We start from the raw sequence: 22,418 nt of genomic DNA on the forward strand, positions 1-22,418 counted from the left end.
CAGTTATACGTGAGCGGTACTGTAAACTACACGTTAGGAGTATTTATATCATTTCAGTTGAAAATTACCAACCTCCCTAGTTTCCCTTAATCTCCCTATTTTTTGGCCCTGAAAAAATGTTATTCTCCCTATTTTGGGGTCAAACAGGTTGACAGGTCTGTGATGTTACATTGAGCTGAGAAGAAGGCCACTGCTACGGTGTTCACCCGTCCCAGCCCCCCACCCCCTCAGACTTTACCCTAAAAATATTTATTGGCATTAATGGTATATGGAGCCAATTTAAGACCTAACTGTAGTCTAATTATGCTCAGAGAACACCATTTAAAGTAGCTTTTCAAAACAATATCAGGGGGCGGATCTACATCGGATTTGCCTTCAACAAGCCAACCAACACACCGCCACTTTTTTTAAGTTCTTCTTTCCATTCTAGCCTTTCCATAACAGTGAAGGCCCTACCCAAGTCAATCGGAAGGAATTTTAGATTTACTGCTCCACCCCCCCCCCCCACCCTTGAAATCATATATTACAATTGGGGTCGAGAAGGGGTCCCATTGTTCGAGTCCTTCGATCCGATTTCATCTAAAGGCCCTATAGGTAGCCTCTCATCAGTGTATGACAATAACGATATATGCCCTGTTATATGTAAAGTACCGTAGTAGATAGCCTATACATCTGATATTAAGATGTGGTACATGGCTACATGTATGTAACATGCTATAATGTGTACCTCTTTGTCAGGCATTATTGTATATAAGAATAATAACTGGTTGGGCAACATGTCCACCCAACGGCTATTTACTAAATAACTGGACGGGCAAGACTGTACTTTCTGATTTTCCATGCAATTGAACAATAGTGATTTTAACATCGGTTAGTTCAGTTTTCAAACTTTGCACTAGTATTCTTTAGCACAACCTTAAGTTTAGACGACATTTATAGTCTAAATACGCCTCAAAATTGTTTCTGCCGGAGCCCCCCCCCCCCTCCACAACACCCTACATGGAATTGCATTCAACGACTCAACAGCAACACCATCATAACTTTCGCCACATATAGTCTGACCATAAAGGTTCATTCCCCTTCCTAAATTGATCGGGAGAATTTTGGAATGTGAACCCACGTTACTGGGTACTAAACCATACAGGAGAGTTGATCCGTTTTCAGGATTGGAGAGGCAAACTTACCTCTTATGGACTTAATCAGAAATATACACAAATTAGCCACAAGATGTACCTCCTCCTTTATGTTCTACACCCTTCCCCATATCTATGTAGACATGTGACAAATTACTTGATTGGCGTAGGAAGGGAGCAAAAAAATGAATGGTTTGGGGAGGTGGTCGGGAGGCATCCCAATTAAACAAACCAGGGGCGTATCCAGGGGGGCGCAACAGGCGCGCGCCCCCCTATTGGTCGTCAAAAAAAAAAAAGGTTAGCAAAAAAAAAAAATTGATGACGACCTTTATGTGAGATGTCGGTTAATCGCTCAACCCCCCCCCCCCTCCCGTATGCTTTATTTTTTGTTTGCCAAAAAAAGGTTCTGGCGAACTTCGGCGGTATAATAGTTTTAGAAACATAGATGGTAATTGTGTTTGTATTATCGCGTAGCACAGGGCGTGTATAAGGCCTCTGGGCTGCCTGAGGGAGCCCATAATAGCTCCGTGCATAACACGTGAGGTTACTCTATCGAGGCAAAAATTTTGACTTGTCCATTCACGAAATTTATTTCTGCTGACCTTTTATGCCTCAAATTTTTTGTGTACAATTTTTCTTGACCTCGATTTTCAAATTGCTAATCATACTTTGCTACACGATAAGACGTTATTATAGTATTATAGTATTTAATTTTTAGGCAACGACCGCTCGCGTCAAAACCTCTTTTTTTTGCAAACAACACTGAACACAAGATTTTAAATATCTTGCAGATAAAAGCATTCATTATGCCTATGTTATAAATATTTAAGTCATACTTAAACAATTTTTGTACATTTTTTCCAGATAATAGTTAAATACGTTAAATTATTTTTTGATAATTGACATTAAAAGAATACCTATAATGTCACAGATTTTTTTATCAGAATGTGGCTAAACCTAAACTGCAGCGGTTTATTACTCAATACCCCCATCTTTGTAGGGAAAGAAATCAGTCAGTCACTTTTATGCACGATGCGCTGGTGAGTGGTTCCGTTCCGGTTCGAAGTTTCAACATCTACAGTCGCAAGCATCCACGAAGGATGACATTTTTTAACCCAATGGAAGAGAAGTAATTATCTCTGCATCAATTTCAGTCAAATTTAGTAGTAATGCAACCACTGTACAGTCAGACCATTTTGCTGTTGTTGCCAAACTTCATGTTGTAAATCATTGATAAACTAAAGTAAAATTCATAAATTTCTTAAAGGCTTTGATGGTGAAACTTGGCAATCACCAGATTTCCCAGTCGGTCACAAGTTTTACAAACACTAAGTGACATGCCAGCCATACTAAATTGTGCATTTTGTGTCCATTTTTACTGGAAATGTTGCTTATTATTAAGGTCGAAAAAAAGGATCACATATGGCACCATTTTGCATTTCAGCCCTTCTTCGAAAGCAAAAATTGTCCACCCCTCCCCTTAGACCCATCCCCCCAGGACGGCGATCATTCATGCCTGACGCCCCCTAGTGGAAAATCCTGGATACGCCCCTGCAAACAATACACATTTCGTCATTACTGTGACCCACATCAATACTGAACATTTTCCAAATTTCCATATCAAAATGTTGACTACTTTATCCCGACATTTTTGAATATTTTTGGGAATTTCAACCCTTTCTCCAAATTGAAACCCTTTCCTTGAATATCAAGTTTGTCTTAAAATTGCCTTCTTTAATTTAACCGAAATTCTCAACACTAGACTACTTTATCTAAAGATTAAACTTCTTCGATTTATTTCGACCTCTTCTTTAATTCCCTCCGTGTAAAATGTCGATTTCTTTTTTGGTTTTAAATATTTGCCTTTTTACTAGAAATGTTTATATCAAAATGTCGATATAAATTTCAACTATTTTATATCCAAAAATTAACTTTTCTTGAAGAGGATGGTACTTATTAAAGGGAAGAAGAAAGAGGGGGGGGGGGTCTACATGAATTGACTGTTAACATTATTGATGAAATATCGACATAGTACTTATAGATTTGAGCAATTACGAGGTACGTGAAAAGACAATACATCGTTTGATAGCCTAACACTCTCTTTGCTGGTACAAAGATTTAGCTGAATAATCCAGCACTGAATGGGGCGTAGCGAGGAATTTGCCAAGGGAGGGCGAAGTCTGTAGGCAAACTATCTAAGCGGAGCGCCACCATGTGTCGGCGCGAAGCGTTCAAGGAAATTTTGGCCGAAAATGGCTCCCAGATCGCTGGAAATGGCACTTCCCAGGCCTTGTTAGTTGCATCTAAGCATTTTTTATGTTGAAATTACTAGCGACATCATAAAAAAATACAAACAATATTCCCAAGGGGGAGGGGCGGTCGTCCTCTGCCCTCTGCCCTCCCATATATGACTACGCGCCTGCCTTCACATTATTTGAAACAGACGGTATTCAAACGTTTGTGTTTATTGTTTGTTTATGCATCCACTAGCAGATATTAGGGTGGGGGAATGTGTACAAACCATGCTTTTGGCCCAAATTGTAACCGTTGGTTGGGGACTAACACCCCACCCTAGGGGAAATGTCAATGATAGTTTGATCTACTTGATAGAGGTTGTGTTGTATTATTTACTTCCTCGACCCATTCCTTATTACTACATATCCAATTGACGTCAGTTTTAAAACTGTCTGTTTCCACCGGGCATGTATAACGTTACGTACATTTATTTCTATTGGCGCCAAAATGTCTGTTACAAATCTCAAACATCACCCGCGAACAGCTGGGAAACACCTGTGTATGAGTATCGGTGACTCATGCTATTGAATACCTGTTCACATTTATATATCAGTATCACTGACAATGAAAAGTTTAGTGTTATATCAGTGGAGCTGCAGAGTACGTAGTATATTCGTGGGAGTTGTTTGTTACCATTGACTTGTTGAGTGTTAACGAAGATGGATTGTTTAATGGAGAGGAACCGCTGTGAATAGTTAAAACAGTAATTATTGATCAGAGAGATAATTTGACGGTATGGTATAGAGGCATAGGCTAGGATGTGTACAGAGGCCAGGCAAAACTTAATTAGGCTATAGGTTAGACTAGTAATACAGTTAGGCTATGTAAAAAGCTCAAACATCACCCGCGAAAAGCTAGAATTACTACTTTTAGCAAGAGGACATGCTTAGCAAACCTCACTAATAAATAATACAAATCTTAGCCTATAGTTGTTGACTGATTATCAAAAAATTCCAAGTTAAAGCATATCTTAAATAAAAAGGAATTGAATAAAATACAATCGAGACACTGAGTCTTCTTTAGGGATCTTAAATTAAGCGAATAATAAAACCAGCGATTAACATTCTAGGTGAGCTGATTCCTACCCTTTAGTCTTTACTTCGAAAATAATTACTTCATTCTAGCTAACATAAAGTTTCCATAGACAAGCTTTGGAACTTTGATATCCCTTCCAAAAATTTAAATCACAGAAAATGGTTCAACTCGACTTTACTCGTACATAATATAGCCTTATAGGCGTGAAAACAAGTCAATCTATAACATTCCACAATTATTATTGTAATCACCTAACTTACTAAATCTACCAGGTCGGACATTTGAGCCAATTATGTGAGAAACCTGCAGCTTTTTACCGAGCAGGCTGACTGAAATAATGTTATTTAATAACTGATTATTAGTTGAATAACCTAACTCCTGCCAATATACCTGACACTTAATGTGATATATAGTTTTGTTAAATACTGTATAGGGCCTAGAGTTTTGAGCCTCTATCAATTATAAAACAGTTTTCCAATTTAAGTCTAATAATAATCAAATGCAATACATAGTTATTAAAAGGAATCTTTCGTCCATGTTTTTCCAGGAGCAACTAGATCGTGGTGTTCTACTGACAGCTGGTTTGTCTTAATTTTGCCCACATAATTATAAAAACTGTACGTCATTTCCAAGCCAACAGACTTATGGCCACATGATGTTTAAAAAGTAAATGGTTTTGAATTGAAAGTGCGCCACCTATTTTACCCTGCTGCAACTCTCAATAGCAGAAGTTCGCCAGAGCCGTAGCTCAAACGTTAAATGTTCCGCTAACTGTTCACACCCGATGAACTCCATGTAACAGAAGATATTTCAATGAAGACCCAATCAACCCGATTAAACTTAAAAGTAATAATTAATTAGTATAATTAAACCCTCAAGGATATGAAGTGTTTACAGATAACAATATTATTTGTAAAAAAAAAATATATAATTAGCGGATGGTACTATTTAATTGGAAGAAACGATAAAGTTTAGAAAGTTAAAATCATAAGCAATACCCAATTTAGGAATATCTACAAACACAAAGAAAGAAAAATGTTACATTTCGAAAAAATCTACTAGAAGTTATGTCACACTCAAACCGTAACTTAGGAATGAATTTGATAATTAACTCATTAAACACAGATGGACATCATCTTTAAACAAATCATATTAATTAGAAATAATTATAATTCAAGCAGAATAGTCGGATTTGGATCAATAATCAGGCGCGTATCCAGGATTTTCTAACCCGGGGGGCGCGAATTACTATCTAAGCGGAGCGCCACCATCGGTTGGCGCGGAGCGTACAAGAAAATTTGTGGTTTTGATACCCCCCAGATCACCGGAAATGGCACTTCTCGGGCTTGAAAATGAGCAACCAGATGTACACTTTTGCCTGAGAACCAAGTATTTCCCCAAAGTTTTTTTTTTCATCAATAACCTTTTTGAAGATTGTCACCAGTCACACATCATGTTCGACCTGATTGCATGTCCTATGGATCATTGCTTTTGTAGGTTATTCTACGTCACGGCCCACAATATCCGAAAGCCCCACTTTTGAAGGTTTTAAGCCCATTACTTGTTGAGAATTTGAAAATTCACTTTTCTCGCGAATAAAATCACCTGAAAACATACCCATAATGTTGCACAAAATTCAATCTATAGACAACCAATATAGAAAAACCTCCTTGAACCCCTAACAGACGGGTCAAAATTGAACGAGTAGAGGAAAGTATGATGAAGAATGTTGGTGAGGAAATTTTGGAAAATTCCGACACAGTTAATTTATTGGTGTAGAAATATTGCAACCTCTTATAATGGCTTTTACAAAACTTGGTATAAGGAACAGAAAAATAGCAGATATTTCCGATATCAGGTATATCGAAACCGAACACTTCACTCATAGGCGTAGGTCCCGTAGGAGGCGGTGGCTGCAGCCCCCCCCTCCTCCTAATTGTTTTCCCTTTTTTTTGGGCACCTACTGAAAGAAAAATAAATAGCAATGAATAGCTTAAAATGATCTCATTGGTAATTGAAATAAAGTTGTAAGCTTGGCCGACATTACTACTGTAAAAGAGAGTTTTGACATAAATGGATCTGTATGCTTTTTCTCCATCTACATAAGACAAAATTTGGTTGTTTACATTAGCATCCGCCGGTATACTGTGCAACTTTGACGGACCGTGCGGTACACGATGCCATACAATGTAATGACCGATCTTGCCTATATGATATTGGCATCGACATGTTGAATGCGCGCTTCTTGCGCGAAAAATTTTGGCTTTTTTTTCGGGCAAGTCATTACAGCCCCCAAATCCAATGTGGCTCCTACGCCTTTGACTACACACATTGACAGTTTTTGAGGCTGTACATCGTGGAACATGCATTTAAATGCTCATTGATATGATGTTATATCTGCTCTTTGCTTTACAAATTCGAACAGGCGTGTAGCGAGTACTTGCCAAGGGAGGGCGAAGCCTGTAGGCAAACTATCTAAGCGAAGCGCCACCATGAGTTGGCGCGAAGCGTACAAGAAAAATTTTGGCCGAAAATGCCTCCCAGATCGCTGGAAATGACACTTCCCAGGCCTTGTAAGTTGCATCTAAGCATTGTCTATTTTGAAATTACTAGCGATGTCATAAAGAAAATTTGCTCGGGGGGGGGGGGGCGGTCGCCCCCTTCCCGAAATGCGTTATGTTCCCCGACGACTCGGTCGAGTTCAAGTACATTAGTGAGAGAGGAAAAACGGAAACGTCAAAAATGGAGTTGTCGGGGTAAGGGGTAGGGTGAGGCGCACACCCCCTCCGTAATCCTTGATCTGTCACTGGCTACCCTGTGTATATAATAGGGATCTTTCTCTTCCCGAGGTCTTGACTATCTTCTACTCCCTCCTTTTCTCCTTTTTCTCTCTTTTTTCTTTTTCTTTTCCCTTCCTTCCTCTCCTCCTTTTCTCTTTTCCCCTCCTTTTCCCTTTTTTCTTCTCTTTTTTTCTCTCCTCTTTTCCTTACCCGGGGGGCGCGCGCCCCCAACGCCCCCCCCTGGATACGCACCTGATAATGAAATAATTTGTAAATTAAATTTTGAGTTTAAGCCTCGTCAACCTTCTCTCTGGAAACTTGAATTTGATCTACCGTACATCTGCTTCTCTAAACTGCATTTTAATTATAAGAAACAACCTATTGATTTAAATATAATTCTTCAAACTCTCCTTATACTTTATAAAAACCTGGTATTAGTTAGAGTAGAAGTTTCCTTTTCATGATCCCTATAACATTAAATTACATTTTCCTTCTGAAAGTTCTAAATAAAAATACAAATAAATTTGATCAATATTTTTCTTCAAAAGATAGATAATCTCAATTATTATTGACCCATTTCTTATAAAATTCTCAACCCGTCATTGAGATTTGTTTCCTATTAACTAATAAATAAAAATATGTAGCCTCGCATTCTTATTTTATTAAACCTTACTAGCTATAAAAACTTTAATGAATAATTTAATTGTAAAACAATCAAACTAACCCTTTAATCCTACATTACCACTTTATTTTCTCTAATCTAATGTAATTATTCCTGTTTATATTTGTGTCCCCATAAAATCAGCCCCTTATTTCCGTTCTAATAACTGATTCCGTCTTACAAATAAACACGACCTAAATGTCTTAGTTTATCGCTTTATTTTCCTTTATCTTTTTTTCGTTATTTTTATTTTATTATAATTATTCTAAACCTAACCAAATCCAATATATTTATCTCTATCTACTCTGTTATCAGTAACTATATTCTTTCATTCTAGATTCCTATCTCCTGTGTGGCTCTAGCAGCCTGCTCTCCTAGAGTTGATGAGTCTGGTCTGAACCTTATCCTTAAGTCTGGTCTCTCTCTCTCTATCCTGAGTTCTCTCCAGGAGCTGTGGATCGGTGACTACAACAGGAGACTAACTAGTGAAGAGTTGGCGGCCATCTTGTCTTACTCCTCACAGTGTACAAGCTTGAAGGAGCTGAGGTAAGTATTCCGGTGTAGATGTTAGAATCATCATAACAGTTAAACAGGGAATTAATTTAATAATACAAATTATCAATATTAAACAAACAATAAATACTGTGAAGTCTGCTGTATTTTAATGTCAAGGATTGGATTCAATGAGTTTAGTTGGATTTATTTCAATAATTAGGTCATCGTGATTGGAATTCTGTAGAATGTTATGATTAATAATACAAAATATAATGGATTAATAGGGAATATTTTAAGAGGGTGTTGGTAAGAGAGGGGTAGGGGTGGGTGGGGGTTGTTTAAAATGTTCTTTGTTTATGTTAATGTTAAAATTTAACTAAATAGGTTTTAGAATTACAGGAATGTTTATTAGGATAAAATAAGAGATATATAGACAAGGAAATTGGATTTTAATAATTCTAGCGAGTAAAATTAATATTATAAAGTAAAGTTTTATAAAGAATAACTGCTAATTTTGACTGAAACCTCCGAAATAGTTTATTTCAATTATGTACAATTAATTTAAGAAACAAAAGAGATTGAAAATCGTTACTAATTTTAAAGTAGTAAAATGATGGCAATAATAAAAGCAATAACCTATAACTTTGTTGTTATGAACTCCTCAAACAGATTATGATACTCTAGCAAAACTGATATGCATACAAAAGAAGCAACCAATAACATGGTTTTGGTTGTCAAAATTTAAAAAATAGTTACGCAAAATAAGTTAACTAATTAAAACAAAATAAAAGTTTTAACTAGAAGGAAATATATAATTGCAATTGAGTTAACTACATAGTTAAAAAATTTATTGCCATAAATATGATTAAAGGCAAATTTGTAAATCTGATAATTCAAAGGTTCAAATTTAATCCGCTTAAACTACATCACTTTCTTCGTTATAGTTTGAAACATGACGTTATACAAAATAAGCTTAATTATAATTTATGCTTATATTTTAACCTAATTTGTAAACAATAATTACAAAATTAACCGAGAGCTTCAACTTTGTATAATTGATAACTTTAAACAAAAACTGTAAAATATTTTAATATTCCTCGTATTAATGTTATTTCATACTTGAGTCGATCATGACGTCCCTGCTTGGTCCGTTCCAATGTAGTGTTATTTTAGACCCCCCCTCCCCCACCCACCCAACCCCTCCTCTCGCCTCCTCTCGCCTTCTTTGCTCTCACCGATCAAACCTCGTAAAAGTTTATCCTTTCCGTCTTTACAATTCACAATATAATCAGTAACATCTTCAACTTACAGCTGACGTGTTACTAAAAAAGAAAATATTTAAGTCTCACCCGTCACCCCCCCCCCCCCCACCGCGCATCACCCAAATCTCGAAAGAAAAGACAAAAGCTATTGAGTAGTTACATAAATGAAATATATGATAACGAACGATGCTTAACGTATGTTATATGTGAAACAACGCCATTCCGGGAATAACTGTAACTACGGAGAAAAATATCACTGGAAATAATACACTTCGGGAGATTTGTTTGGTCTGAATATAAAAACAATATGTAACAGAGAATGTTTATTCCCTACCTAGACTAAATACTTTACCCCAATCCCAGTGTGCTCTTGGGTCATTTTAGTCTCTCCTCCTCTGCCCCACTCCCCTTCAGACAGCTTATCTGTACCCACCGCCACCCCTTCCTTCGCCCCCCCCCCCTGCTTCGCACATCATCTTTTTTAGGGAGCCCTTCAAATTAATTCCGTTTCTACCCGATAACATCATCACCGTTTTAGTACACACAGTAGGCCTACTCTACTTCTACAATAGTTTTCTGCACAGACGATTGATTCAAACAATTTATTTCTAAAGTAAAATAAGTTGACAGTAAATATGACACACCTGGATCTCCCGTAAATACCTAATTAGCATAACAATAGATGACACGAGCCAGGGTTAAAGATAATGAATAGAAAGATAAACGAGACACGCGTCTAGTGTACACCTGGAATGTTGTCACTGCCATGCAACGTAACCATGGAAACAGACGATAAGTAGGTCAGTCCGTGTCTAACAGTGGCTGGGAATAATACATCATTTCATTCAATACGGGTTAGGTATATATCTAACAGCCATTCAGTGATACTGTATGTCATATGCCGTGATATTACGGCGTGTTCTCATTATTATTCTTTGTTTATATATTTTAAATGAGTAAACTTGATTTCCTTGGTTGTTTAATACATCCCTCACTTGCGCCTCTCACTCATTTTATAGAAGGAATGTTTAATTTCCCTTTCTTCGTTTTTTCCCTTTATGTACTTCTCGTTGGTATATGGAAGTCTGCCTAATTAGCACACAGTTAAATAGCCCTTAATGTAACTCACATATCTAATATGTGACTACAAACATTGCGGGTTCTTAATTGCCTAGTTTATGGAGAACAGTTTTGTTCTGTGAAGTTGATTAAACGGTTAAACGGTGGAGATATAATATTGCTCGTGTTTAGCAGAGAGAGGATTTCGAAGGTTCATGTCGCCTTACCAAATCTGAAATATATTAATATTATCCAACTAAGTTAATATATTTCTCAGCCATAAATCATAAACAAGCAAACAACAACACGAGCAAGAAAACAAAGCACTTGAGATCCTCTAAGATTCGTTTGATGAAATCTTTTATCTCTTTAAATATCGAATTATATACAGCACTAGTTCTTTTTATCTACACAGAACAGGCGAAAGTGATTAAATTATTCCATCAAAGTTTAAAATGTATAATGGATAACGACAACTAGAATCGATTTCAAATTTGCAACTTAACTGTTTTTAGCGAATTTAGAAAGGCTTAGAAGGCTGTCATCATCGCCTTCAGACTTTCTTCCAAATGGTTTACATTATTTTTATAACACAGGCTAACAATATGAAGTATAGATTTCTATCCCGGTACACAATGAATGAACCTACAAGTTAACAATCAGAATAAACACTTATACAACTGTCAGGGTCATATCCAGGTCGTAAATATGGCCACGGTTCATTTAGTTTTGTTGCTGAAAAGGGGAAAAAAGAAGCAGTTATTCACTTGTTGAAATGAATTCATTGCGTCATAATTTGTGATGTTTTACATGAATCATGGTGATATGCTTATTAAAACTGAACATAAGTATATTGTGATAGTAACATGCATGGTGGACAAGTAAAAAGAAAAAGAAAGGAAAATAAAACAGAAAAGAAACCGAAGGAGAGGTGTTATGTTCCTGGAAATACAGTTAGTAGAGATCTGTGGGTTTATTGTATTCCGTCGGTCGCACATCCGGGGTTTTCCTCCCGTCAAATCGCAGCGAATAGGGTGAAAACATGTAAATTAATTGTGTCTAAATATCGCGAGTCTACGCTTTCAGAACGCATGAAGAGAAACATGAATACTCTACGCATAGACCTCTAGGCATAAGAATGCAAGATAAAGTGTGTACACTTCGTGACGGGTGGGCTAGGTGTTTCAGCGTTTACATAACGCGTTGCCAATTTTTCAATACTGTTGTTTGCTCTCAATAAACCAACGATTACGTAAGAAATGATCGAAGTTTTGGAACTGTTGAAGAACCATAAACCCGAATTATGCATAACTAATTAAAGAAAGTCACTATCTTCTCTCAACTTTGTTGACCCATTCCGTCTTTACACACGCTCAATTATCTCAACACTACACATTGTTTTAACCCCAGCCACATGACGTAATACACATTATACAGGACGACAAACTCGGCGATACATATTGAATAGTTTTATAAATAAAACCAAGGTGAAGAGTGTTTGAACTGTAAATTTAAGCAAGTTTGAACACTTCACAGATAATCAATCTAACTTCAAGCATTAACGCTTTCTTGGTTTCGATGATAATCGTAACCTATGCATTCATGCAGGCGGAGAGTGTGTGCGTGGGTGTGGGTGTGTATGCGTGTGTGACGCCTCGCATGTAAACACGATATCTCAAGTATAGGGAAGCTTGGAACAATATAATATTTGGTGTATATGAGTACCACATTGAGTAGAAGAACCCTATTGTTTTGTGGGGAGGTCATTTGCGGTACTAGGGGCCAAATACTGAAAATCTTGTTAACACGATATCTCAAGGAGGTAAACTCGGACCAATCTCACATTACGTGAATATGCGGACCACATTGAGGAACAACAGCCTAATTTTTTTTTTTTTTTTTTTTGATTTTGTTTTTTTGTGGAGATCAAGTTCATTTGGGGCCACCAGGGTCAAATTGAGTAAACCTTGTAAACACGATAACTCAAGAAGAAAAGCAAGGATCAAACTTGCATTTCGTGTGAAGGAGTACCGCATTGACTTTAATATCCCTTTTGTTTTTAGTGGAGGTCCAAGTGCATTTGGGGTCACTAGAGGTAAAATTGTGAAAATACTGTAAACACGATTACTCAAGAGGCAAAGGTTGGACGAAAGTCATATTCAGTATGTAGTTTTTATTTTATTGAGGTCAAAGGTCATTTGAGTCACCAGACGCCAAATTGTGTAAACCTTGTTTTATAAGCTACCGTATCTCTCACAAACCAGCCTATCAGATAACGTGTGCGTTACGCCTCACACGAATATGAGGCCCTTGGCAATTGGAAATAAGCTTATGGGCATCCGTAGAATCTAAAACTGAAAACACGAATATATTTGCATTTGCTTCAACGTTCCGCTCGGAAGCCTTATTTTGCGTGCTGAAAGGTATACTTTGTAATACAGCGGTTGTGTTGGACGTTTTTCGTCTTATTCATTTCAGGTTGGATGTAGTTTCGTTGTGACCAGTCAGCGTTTATGAACTTAACAGTTCGTTTAGTTAGATTTTTTACTATGACCAATCTCAATGCGAAATAATTGTGTAAAATGGTCTTAGTTTGGCAGTGAGTTTCACGATCTATGTCTGGATCGGCTATTGAAATTTGTGTAGTCTCCTCCACCAGTGTCAACATAGCTATTGACCTGAAAAGTAACGTTCGACTTTCGTCACGTTTATGATTATGGGACAACTTACCTGGCTAGGCCTGTGAGCAAATTTATGTTGTCTAGGCCAGCAACGATTGGGTAGATTAGGGTTCATTAAGTCAACAACGTGAAGAATACGAGTCAGAATACCAATACACTTACGATGGCGAAACATCTCCTTCATTATTTCTTAAGGCAATTTTCCTCCAGGCTATCAGTCATAATTCGTTTTGAGACAAGTTTTCTGGAGAGATCTTACAGCCTCAGATTATCATTGCGTAAAAGATCGCTTTGATTTAGGCAGTGAAATGGAGTAAGAGCGATATTTTTCGCGCATCAATCTGCAGCTAAAAGACAGATAATTAATTGGTAAATTGTACGAAGGCGCCGCTCTAATTGAACAGCGGTTAAAAGTAGCAGTGAGGTACTGTATATGCTTAGGACTCCCGCACACCTACTTTCCTAATGCCCTAATGTAACAGAAGCCAAGCTATCTTCGTAGGTAGTTTACAGATGTTGTATTTTTAATTGTTTGAAACACTACAGTAGGCCTAGCTGCTTATTTATGATTCTGCGTCATGTTTTACTTTGTTCAACACTTCCTTTTGCTGGAAAAAAAGGTTTCATTTCGTACTGCAAAGAAACATGACTTTCTAATGCGCAATTACGTAGCACCATGCATCTGCGTAACTGCCAAACCTTTGTTCATAGAAAGTATTGATGTTGCAGATCTGTACTTTGGAGACTTGACCAACAATCATAGGCCTGGTGGCGAGTGGAATTTGGCGATTAGAGTTTTAGTCACGGTCGCCAAATAGCGAGTACTTTCAAAAATATTTGTCGAGGCCTGAAAACCTTCACAACATGATTTCTCATGGTAGAAATCATGGATACTTTTCATACATGGAATATGGATTTGCCATATTGAGTACAAGAATACTATTGCTTGTAAGGTCAAATCTCCTATAGGTCACCAGAGGTCGAACTCTGAAAAACCTTTTACATGATATGTATCGATGGAAATCGTGGATACCTGTAATACTTGGTGTGTGTATTTATATCATTGAGTACAAGACCCCTATTGTTTTTGGTGGAGGCATATATAGCCACGTACAGTAGACTAACCTGTGTTTATCATGCTATAGTGTAATTGTAACAGCTTGTTCTGGTTATACTAACAAGCAGAAGTCTACTGCATTGAAGTCGAAATCTCAGTGCATTTTGCATTCTGGTTATCTTTGGAAAGGAGGGGTGGGTGTGGGCTCCAAATATGACTTGCGTCCGTTGGGAGGGGTTTAAACGGGGAGAACCCTTTTATTAAAATATAACCTTTAATAAATAGTTTTCAATGCTGTAGCAATATAAATTATTAGTTCAACAATTATTTCCAGTATTATGTCCGCTATAGCCCTTACAGTATATATAACATTAATGAAATATTCGAAAGCGCCTGTTTAACCAGTCACTGGATAGATACAGAAAACTAACGATTGTAAGAAAAAGTTTTACATAAGAAATAGCAGTATCTATGCGTTAATTATGCTAATTAGATACAAGGAACGTAACCTATATATTTTCTTTCCATTGTCCGGAGCATTGTTTTACGTAGAACTGGGCAATTCAGGTATAAGGTAGAATGATACTGAGCTAGACTTTAACATATTTATTGGATATTATGCACTATATGTTACCGGTTAATTCCAGATAATTTCATTTCATGCTCGATAAACTCAAGTGCCCTCTTGTTGTTGTGTGTTTGTAACAAGTGCCTTTATGTCTAAACATTTGCTATTTGGCTTCAAAATAATAATAATGATAAAATATGCAGTTCAAGAGTACCGGTATTAAGAAAACTTTTGCTGAAAACTTTTGCCTCCCCTCAGTGTTTGTTCCTCCACCTTCTAATAAAACTTTTCTTTTGTGAATCAACGACGATGGCATTAGTGTATTCTTAACAAAGTATGACCAGGAAGTCTTCATAAGTCCTCGGTATGAAGGGGTTGGATATTTTGGACACATGTAACCCTTCATTGAGAACATAGTTGAACAGAAAGATTCGATTGTGTAATGGTTAAGGTTATTATTATCAACTCCACAAAAATGTTATAATTTTGTACGATTTGATTTAGATCAATGACAATAAAACAATGCGTGCAATGTCATAAAATTATTGAATGTTGCTATTGAATAAATACTTAAATAACGTTGGTTTATCATATAATAGTGACAATTTGTGTTTGACTTCCACCCGAGATGACAAATTGTTGCGCCCAGTAAAGAATGTTGCTATGTCCTCGACCCTCCTATCCCTCTACCTTCTATTTCTCCTCCGTTTTAGTGCAAGATTGTGCAGGTTTGTCATTCCGAAATTACGTTGAAAAATGTAATTTGTAGCATCTTAAACTATTCTGAGATTAAGTAACAAGATTCATAATTTCTAGATTTTATATTTTACCACTGCACTCTAACAATCTCAGACATTTAAGTTCTCATTTAAAAGTGAGAAGGATTCACGAAAACTATCTATATTATCAATCAATTTACCGAAAATAACATACAATATAAATCATGTGATCCGAGCGGAAAATGTCAAGCGGTTGTTACAAGGATTTGCTCCGTTTACTTAGTTTATTGTGTACAATGTTGTATTTCTACATGTTTGATCAACTTTAAATGAATTGATAATTTAAGATTACAGACAATTTAGCCAATTATGATCATGTGGACAGCTATTCTTTTCACAGTTACTACCAACCGCATATAACTTACATACCGTAGAGCAGTTCCAACTATCATCATTATTATCTGCAAAACTATATCCATTCTAATTTATTTTTCTTGGAATCGTTGAAACACAAGACTTGTGATTAGAATTAATTCTGATTAGAATGATCAATTAGATGTGGTTTATGACCTTGTTATTTGTTGTTTACTTTGTTTATCTTCATTGATTTAGTAAACAATAAACCTTACTAGGAGGACATTCCTCTACGTCTTCTACATCTTACACGATTATTACTCTACTTCTCTCCATAGGTTTCTTGGATACCATCTGCCAGACACTATTCCGGTTGGATCCATTCCATCATCCTTGAAGTCAAGACATGTGAAAGGTAATGTCAAAATGACGTCATAATGGAAACACTTAAAATTTCTTACATTTAATTAAAGGCTTTACTAACTATGTGAATTTATTTTGAGTTGTTGATTGTTGTTAATTCACATACAAGAGAGTAATGAATCAGCAACACATGATTGCCAGTTTATATGAAGGAGACACCCAGAACAGAGTCTTGTGATAGTAAACAACGAACTAAATAATATAAATGTAACAACACTTCATATTGCTTGGCTTAGTTGATTTAAGAGATAAGTCATATTCCTTTCATTTCGCTCCTTCGAGATCACTGCACTATAAGATGTTTTGTGAGTAGCCATCCCAACAATGATTTGAATCTCTTCCAAAACGTAGTGGTATCATACACTTTGGACATCTAAATTACACAGTGACAATGATTGTGTAAGGTTTTGGAGTTATTTTGTGCCCCTCGGGGTCTGTCAACTCCCCCCTCTGTTAGACACACACATTTAAACACACACATATAAACACATCCACACCTGTTGTTTTCCCCAAAATAAGGAAAGTTTAGATTTCAAATGATATCTTCTTAGGCATAGATTGACTTATATGACTTGACTTATGTCCAATATCTAAGTGTAGCCGCAATATTGTGTTTTAATTATTTTAAGTTAGTTTGAAATGCGTGGTGGTGCGGTTGTGGGGGGGGGGTGGTGGGGAGACACCCCACCACCCCCTTGATCGGCGCTGGAAAAGAGTACAATCTACATGTATTGGCGAACATTAACATTCATGCTTGATTTGCTTAGAAAAAAAAATAGTAGAAATAAAATGTGAGTAATGATATGTGGGAAAGCATTTAGAACTATATGTTAATTTGAAACAATATTTTTTTTTTTTTCATTTATACACTTACGAAAGTAAGAGTTATAATCCAAAAACGAAGACAAGAAAACAGAATCGGTGTCACGAACGACTGTGTTCATTGTACGTGTATTCAGTATACGCTGGTCAGGGTGATAAGTAGGTCACTTGTCGTGACTGACAACTTGTGCGTTTTTTCTGGAAGCGTCGAGAAATGATGGCGCTATTCGGTATTAACGAGTGCAAATTTCCAGAACATACGGGAAGTAATTTTTAGCAGGTGACCGGATATCGTCGACCAATGAACGATGCACTATCAGTCGTATCTTCGAGACATGGATGATTCTCGATGTTATTCCGTCAGGATTCCTGGAAAAGAACTTTCGGGAGATTTAACTCCGGCTATATATAAGAAGAGATATTTTCGGTGATGAGGAGTTTAGTTCAGAATTTTCCGATCTATTGTATAAAGAAATTCATCTGAGATAAAAGATTAATCAAGGGGACGGACGGAGGAACCGGTGGACTGTTTGTTTATTAGATTGGTGCGTCGTTTAACCGGGACAGGCGTGACTTCGGCAGAGTTTTTCGGAGTTCACCCAGGAGGAAGCCATCCTTGGGATACAAACGTTGAGTCGAATTGGACCAGCGGGGAACGGTTTTGCTCCTGACCAAGTCACGGGATACCAGCCTACGAGGGAGCCTAATCCCGACATCGTTGTTGGTGACGCAAGGAGGTCAGAACAGCTACGAAAGGAACCGAGAGCCGGCACGCGCCGCGTAAGATAAGTTAAGTAATCTTTTAAAAATTTAACGGCCGTATAATATTGTAAAATCTGTCTGTAATATTCCAAATTTCTAGTACCAATAATCCTTGTACAAATCAGTAGAGATCGTATCATTGTAAATATATCGTTTTTGTTAACTTTCAGAAACATCTCAGTAGTCTTTTGGTCCTTTGAGTTTACTTCCCTGAATCTATCTAAAATTTTATTTTTATCGGCTTTGAAGGCCAAGGAAAAACCCGGGGTCGCAACAGAGGGGGCGCTAGAGGGTGCCATATTGTATTATCCCACGGAAGTTGTGACTATTAATGGGGGCTTATCCGGGAATTGTTTAAAAGAGAGAAACAAAACGGGGAAGTGTAAAAAAAAATAGAAACAAAACGGGAAAAGTGTAAAACACCAGAAAGGAGTATATCCCGAAGTGACTTACAAACTGAGAAGTTTCTGAAACCATATATATTTGATATATTGTTATTGGTACATGTGTTTGCCTGACTGAATGATGGATATTAGAGAATTAACTGAGTTGGGGGCTAAAATGGGTCTTACGGGTGGCGAACTCTTAAACTTCGTCAAAGAGCAGCAGCAGATCGCTCGTGACGAAAGGCAACAAGAAAGGGCTGAGGCGGAAAAAGAAAGGGCTGAGGCGGAAAAGCAAAGGGCTGAGGCGGAAAAGGAAAGGGCTGAGGCGGAAAAACAAAGAATGTTTGAATTGGCTAAACTTGAAAAGCAAGCTGAGTTGCAGCAAAATAGCAATGGCAATGCCGATTTGAATTCCTCCCGTAGCTTCACTTCAAGCCGCGAGCCAAATAGAATCCCAACGCCCAAAATGCCTCACTTTGATGAGAAGGAAGACCTCGACGCATACTTGCTGCGCTTCGAGCGATTCGCAACAGCGCAAGAGTGGCCAGAGGAACAATGGGCATTAAATTTGAGACTGTGTCTAAAGGGAGAAAGTCTCCGTGTTTACTCTAGGCTGCCACCCGATGACTCACAAGATTATCAAAAGCTAAAGAAAGCCCTGTTGAAACGATTTCAATTCACAGAGGAAGGCTTCCGTCAGAAATTCAGACGAGAAAGACCCAAAAAGGGAGAAACATCAATTCAATACATGGCAAGGTTGGAAAATTATATGGCCAGATGGTTGGAAATGGGCGGAATTAACAAAACGTTCGAGGAATTTTCAGATCTCATGTTGCGGGAGCAGTTCCTAAATGTATGCAGTAAGGAATTGGCATTATTCCTGAGAGAACATGACTGCAAGACTTCTAAAGCGCTGTCAGAGCTGGCTGACAAATACTTAGAAGCGCATCACAGGGATCTTGAAAAATGTGTGAAATCTTTCCAAACAAATCAGGGAAATGGGAAAAAACCTGACGGTAACCCCAACAGTCAGGAATACAAAACCAAAATTGTGGACGCTGGTGAAAACAGAAGCACGCGTTCAGCCATAAAATGCTTTGTTTGCGGGAAATTGGGGCATAAGGCAAACGATTGCAGGCAGAGGTTTAAAGCGCAATCGGCGGTTGCGACTGAAAATGCCAAACCCGACAAGCTAGGATTGAGCGATGGGTCGCAAAAAGATCATCGTAGCGGACAATCCGCGAATCTGTGTTTGATGAAACAAATCAAGGAAAGTGACAGCTATTCAATTAATTTAGCGTGTGGTCACGAGATCCCAATAGTCAGTGCGGCGTGTGAGGAGCCTACCGACATTACTGAGAAAATTTTGTCAGATGTTAAGGAGCGCATGCCGGTGGTTGAGGGTTATCTTAAAGGGAGGAAGGTGTCAGTGTTACGCGATAGCGGGTGTTCTGGTGTCATCGTTAGGAGAGATTTGATCTCCAATGATCAGTTGACCGGTGTAGATCAACTGTGTGTACTGATTGACGGTACAGTGAGGAAGATTCCAGAAGCTATCGTGGCGGTGGACACGCCCTTTTTCACAGGATCCCTCAAGGCTCTCTGTATGAAGAGGCCAGTGTATGACTTAATAATTGGGAATGTTCCTGGTGTTCGAGGTCCTGAGAATCCCGACCCAGATTGGAGTGTAAAAGAAGTTCCAAGTGAGCAGTGTGAACCTCACAATGTGGAAGAAACAGCTAGTGTTGAAATAGGAACCAGTGTTGAGTCACGTGATGAGCCGGAAGTCGCTGCGGATCAAATGATTCCAAGTGATGACGTAGGCGATGACTCAGATATTGGAGGTGCCGTAGAGACACGTGCACAAAAGCAAAAACGAAATGAAAATCTGAAACCCCTAAAAACGGCTAATGTTCCTATGGATGACGTAACACCTGAGCAATTGAGACAAGCTCAGAAGGAGGATTCAACCCTCAAAAATTGCTTCAAGCATGTTGGGAATCCCAGACCACTGAAAGGTAAAGAGGGGATCTCCGAATTCATTTTAAGGAATGATATTCTATATCGCAAAGTTTCGGGGAATGACAAGCCTAGTGACCAATTGGTTGTACCCGAAAAGTTCAGAAATCAAGTGATGAAACTGGCTCATGACAGTATTATGGCGGGTCACCTAGGGATAGCCAAGACAACTGACAAGGTTCAGTCTCAATTCTACTGGCCAGGTGTAGGATTCGACGTAATGCGTTATTGCAAGTCATGCGATATTTGCCAGAGAACATGTGATAAGGGTAGGGTCACCAAGGTCCCATTGGGTCACATGCCCTTGATTGACACACCATTCAAGAGGGTGGCGGTAGACATTGTCGGACCGATCAGTCCTACTTCCAAGCATGGGAATCGGTATATCCTAACACTTGTCGATTATGCAACGAGGTTTCCCGAGGCAGTTCCATTGCGTAACATAGATACTGAGAGAGTGGCAGAAGCTTTGGTGGACATATTTTCAAGAGTTGGAGTCCCATCTGAGATCCTGACTGACAGGGGGTCACAGTTTACCTCAGATGTGATGAAGGAGGTGAGTCGATTACTGTCACTGCGACAACTCACCACTACCCCCTACCACCCGATCTGCAACGGTCTAGTTGAGAAATTCAATGGTACCTTGAAGAGGATGCTAAAGCGCATGTGTGAGGAGAGACCGTCAGACTGGGACCGCTATATAGGACCACTACTATTTGCGTATAGGGAGGCTCCGCAAGCCAGCACAGGTTTCGCACCGTTCGAGTTACTCTATGGTAGGACAGTGAGAGGTCCTATGGCCATTTTGAAAGAGATGTGGACATCTGAAGTGGACAACCCTGAAACTAGGTCAACATATCAGTATGTCCTAGATTTGAGAGAACGGCTAGAGGAGACTTGCGCCCTGGCTAGATCAGAGTTACAGGAATCGTCTGAGAGGTACAAGAAGTACTATAACCGGAAGGCTAAAAGTCGTAAGTTCAAACCAGGTGATTTGGTGTTGATACTCTTGCCTACTGATCAAAACAAGCTGTTGATGCAGTGGAAGGGGCCATTCACCGTATTGAGTGAAATTGGCGAAGCGAGCTATTCAATCGATGTCAATGGGAAGTCGAAAAGTTTTCATGCAAACCTGCTGAAAGAGTACATAAGTAGGGACAAGTCAAATGTGGTTGGGACTACAGTCATTTCAATGTCTGAGGATGAGGAGCAGGAAAGTTGTTTCGAACTACCTGCGCTGCAGACTAATTAGAGTGAATCGGCATCGGATGTTGTCGTAAATGACGAATTAGGTGTAGGCCAATCACACGAGGTTAAACGAGTGTTATCCAAGTTCACTGATGTCCTGACTGATGTACCTGGCAAAACTGATGTTCTCAAATGTGATATCAAGTTAACTATTGATAAGCCAATCAAAGCAAAGCCTTACCCAGTACCACTCTCGATGCGAGATTCGTTACAAGAGGAAGTTAGGAAAATGATTGACATGGGAGTCATTGAACCTTCAAACTCACCTTATAGTTCACCTGTGGTGTTGGTACCTAAACCTGATGGTACGAAGAGATTCTGCGTGGATTATAGGAAGCTCAATAAAGTAACCACGTATGAAGCTGAACCTATGCAAACCATGACAGAGATATTCTCGGAATTGTCGAATGACAAGTACTTCAGTCGAATCGATCTAACGAAGGGATATTGGCAGGTTGAAATGACACAGTCAGCGAAAGAGAAGACTGCCTTTGTGACTCCAGATGGGTTATGGCAATTTAAAACGATGCCCTTTGGATTGGTTGGGGCACCGGCAGTTTTCACTAGGTTAATGAGAACCATTTTGAGAGATGTGCCAAATGTTGTCAATTATCTGGATGATATTTTGATTCATACCGAGACATGGGATGAGCATGTAG

The 22,418-nt window shown here is 38.4% G+C and overlaps 1 protein-coding gene across 1 annotated transcript in view; it reads left to right on the forward strand.

Moving 5' to 3' along the window:
* Positions 1-22,418, forward strand: part of LOC139970060 (uncharacterized) — a 128,616-nt gene that overhangs the window by 72,650 nt on the left and 33,548 nt on the right. Inside the window, exons 5-6 of the mRNA XM_071975692.1 lie at positions 8,242-8,450; positions 16,438-16,514. Coding sequence (XP_071831793.1) covers positions 8,242-8,450; positions 16,438-16,514 — 286 coding nt within the window. The remainder of the gene's footprint in view (positions 1-8,241; positions 8,451-16,437; positions 16,515-22,418) is intronic.

The sequence above is a fragment of the Apostichopus japonicus genome, chromosome 7 (genome assembly GCF_037975245.1).
Source record: "Apostichopus japonicus isolate 1M-3 chromosome 7, ASM3797524v1, whole genome shotgun sequence".
NCBI lineage: Eukaryota > Metazoa > Echinodermata > Holothuroidea > Aspidochirotida > Stichopodidae > Apostichopus > Apostichopus japonicus.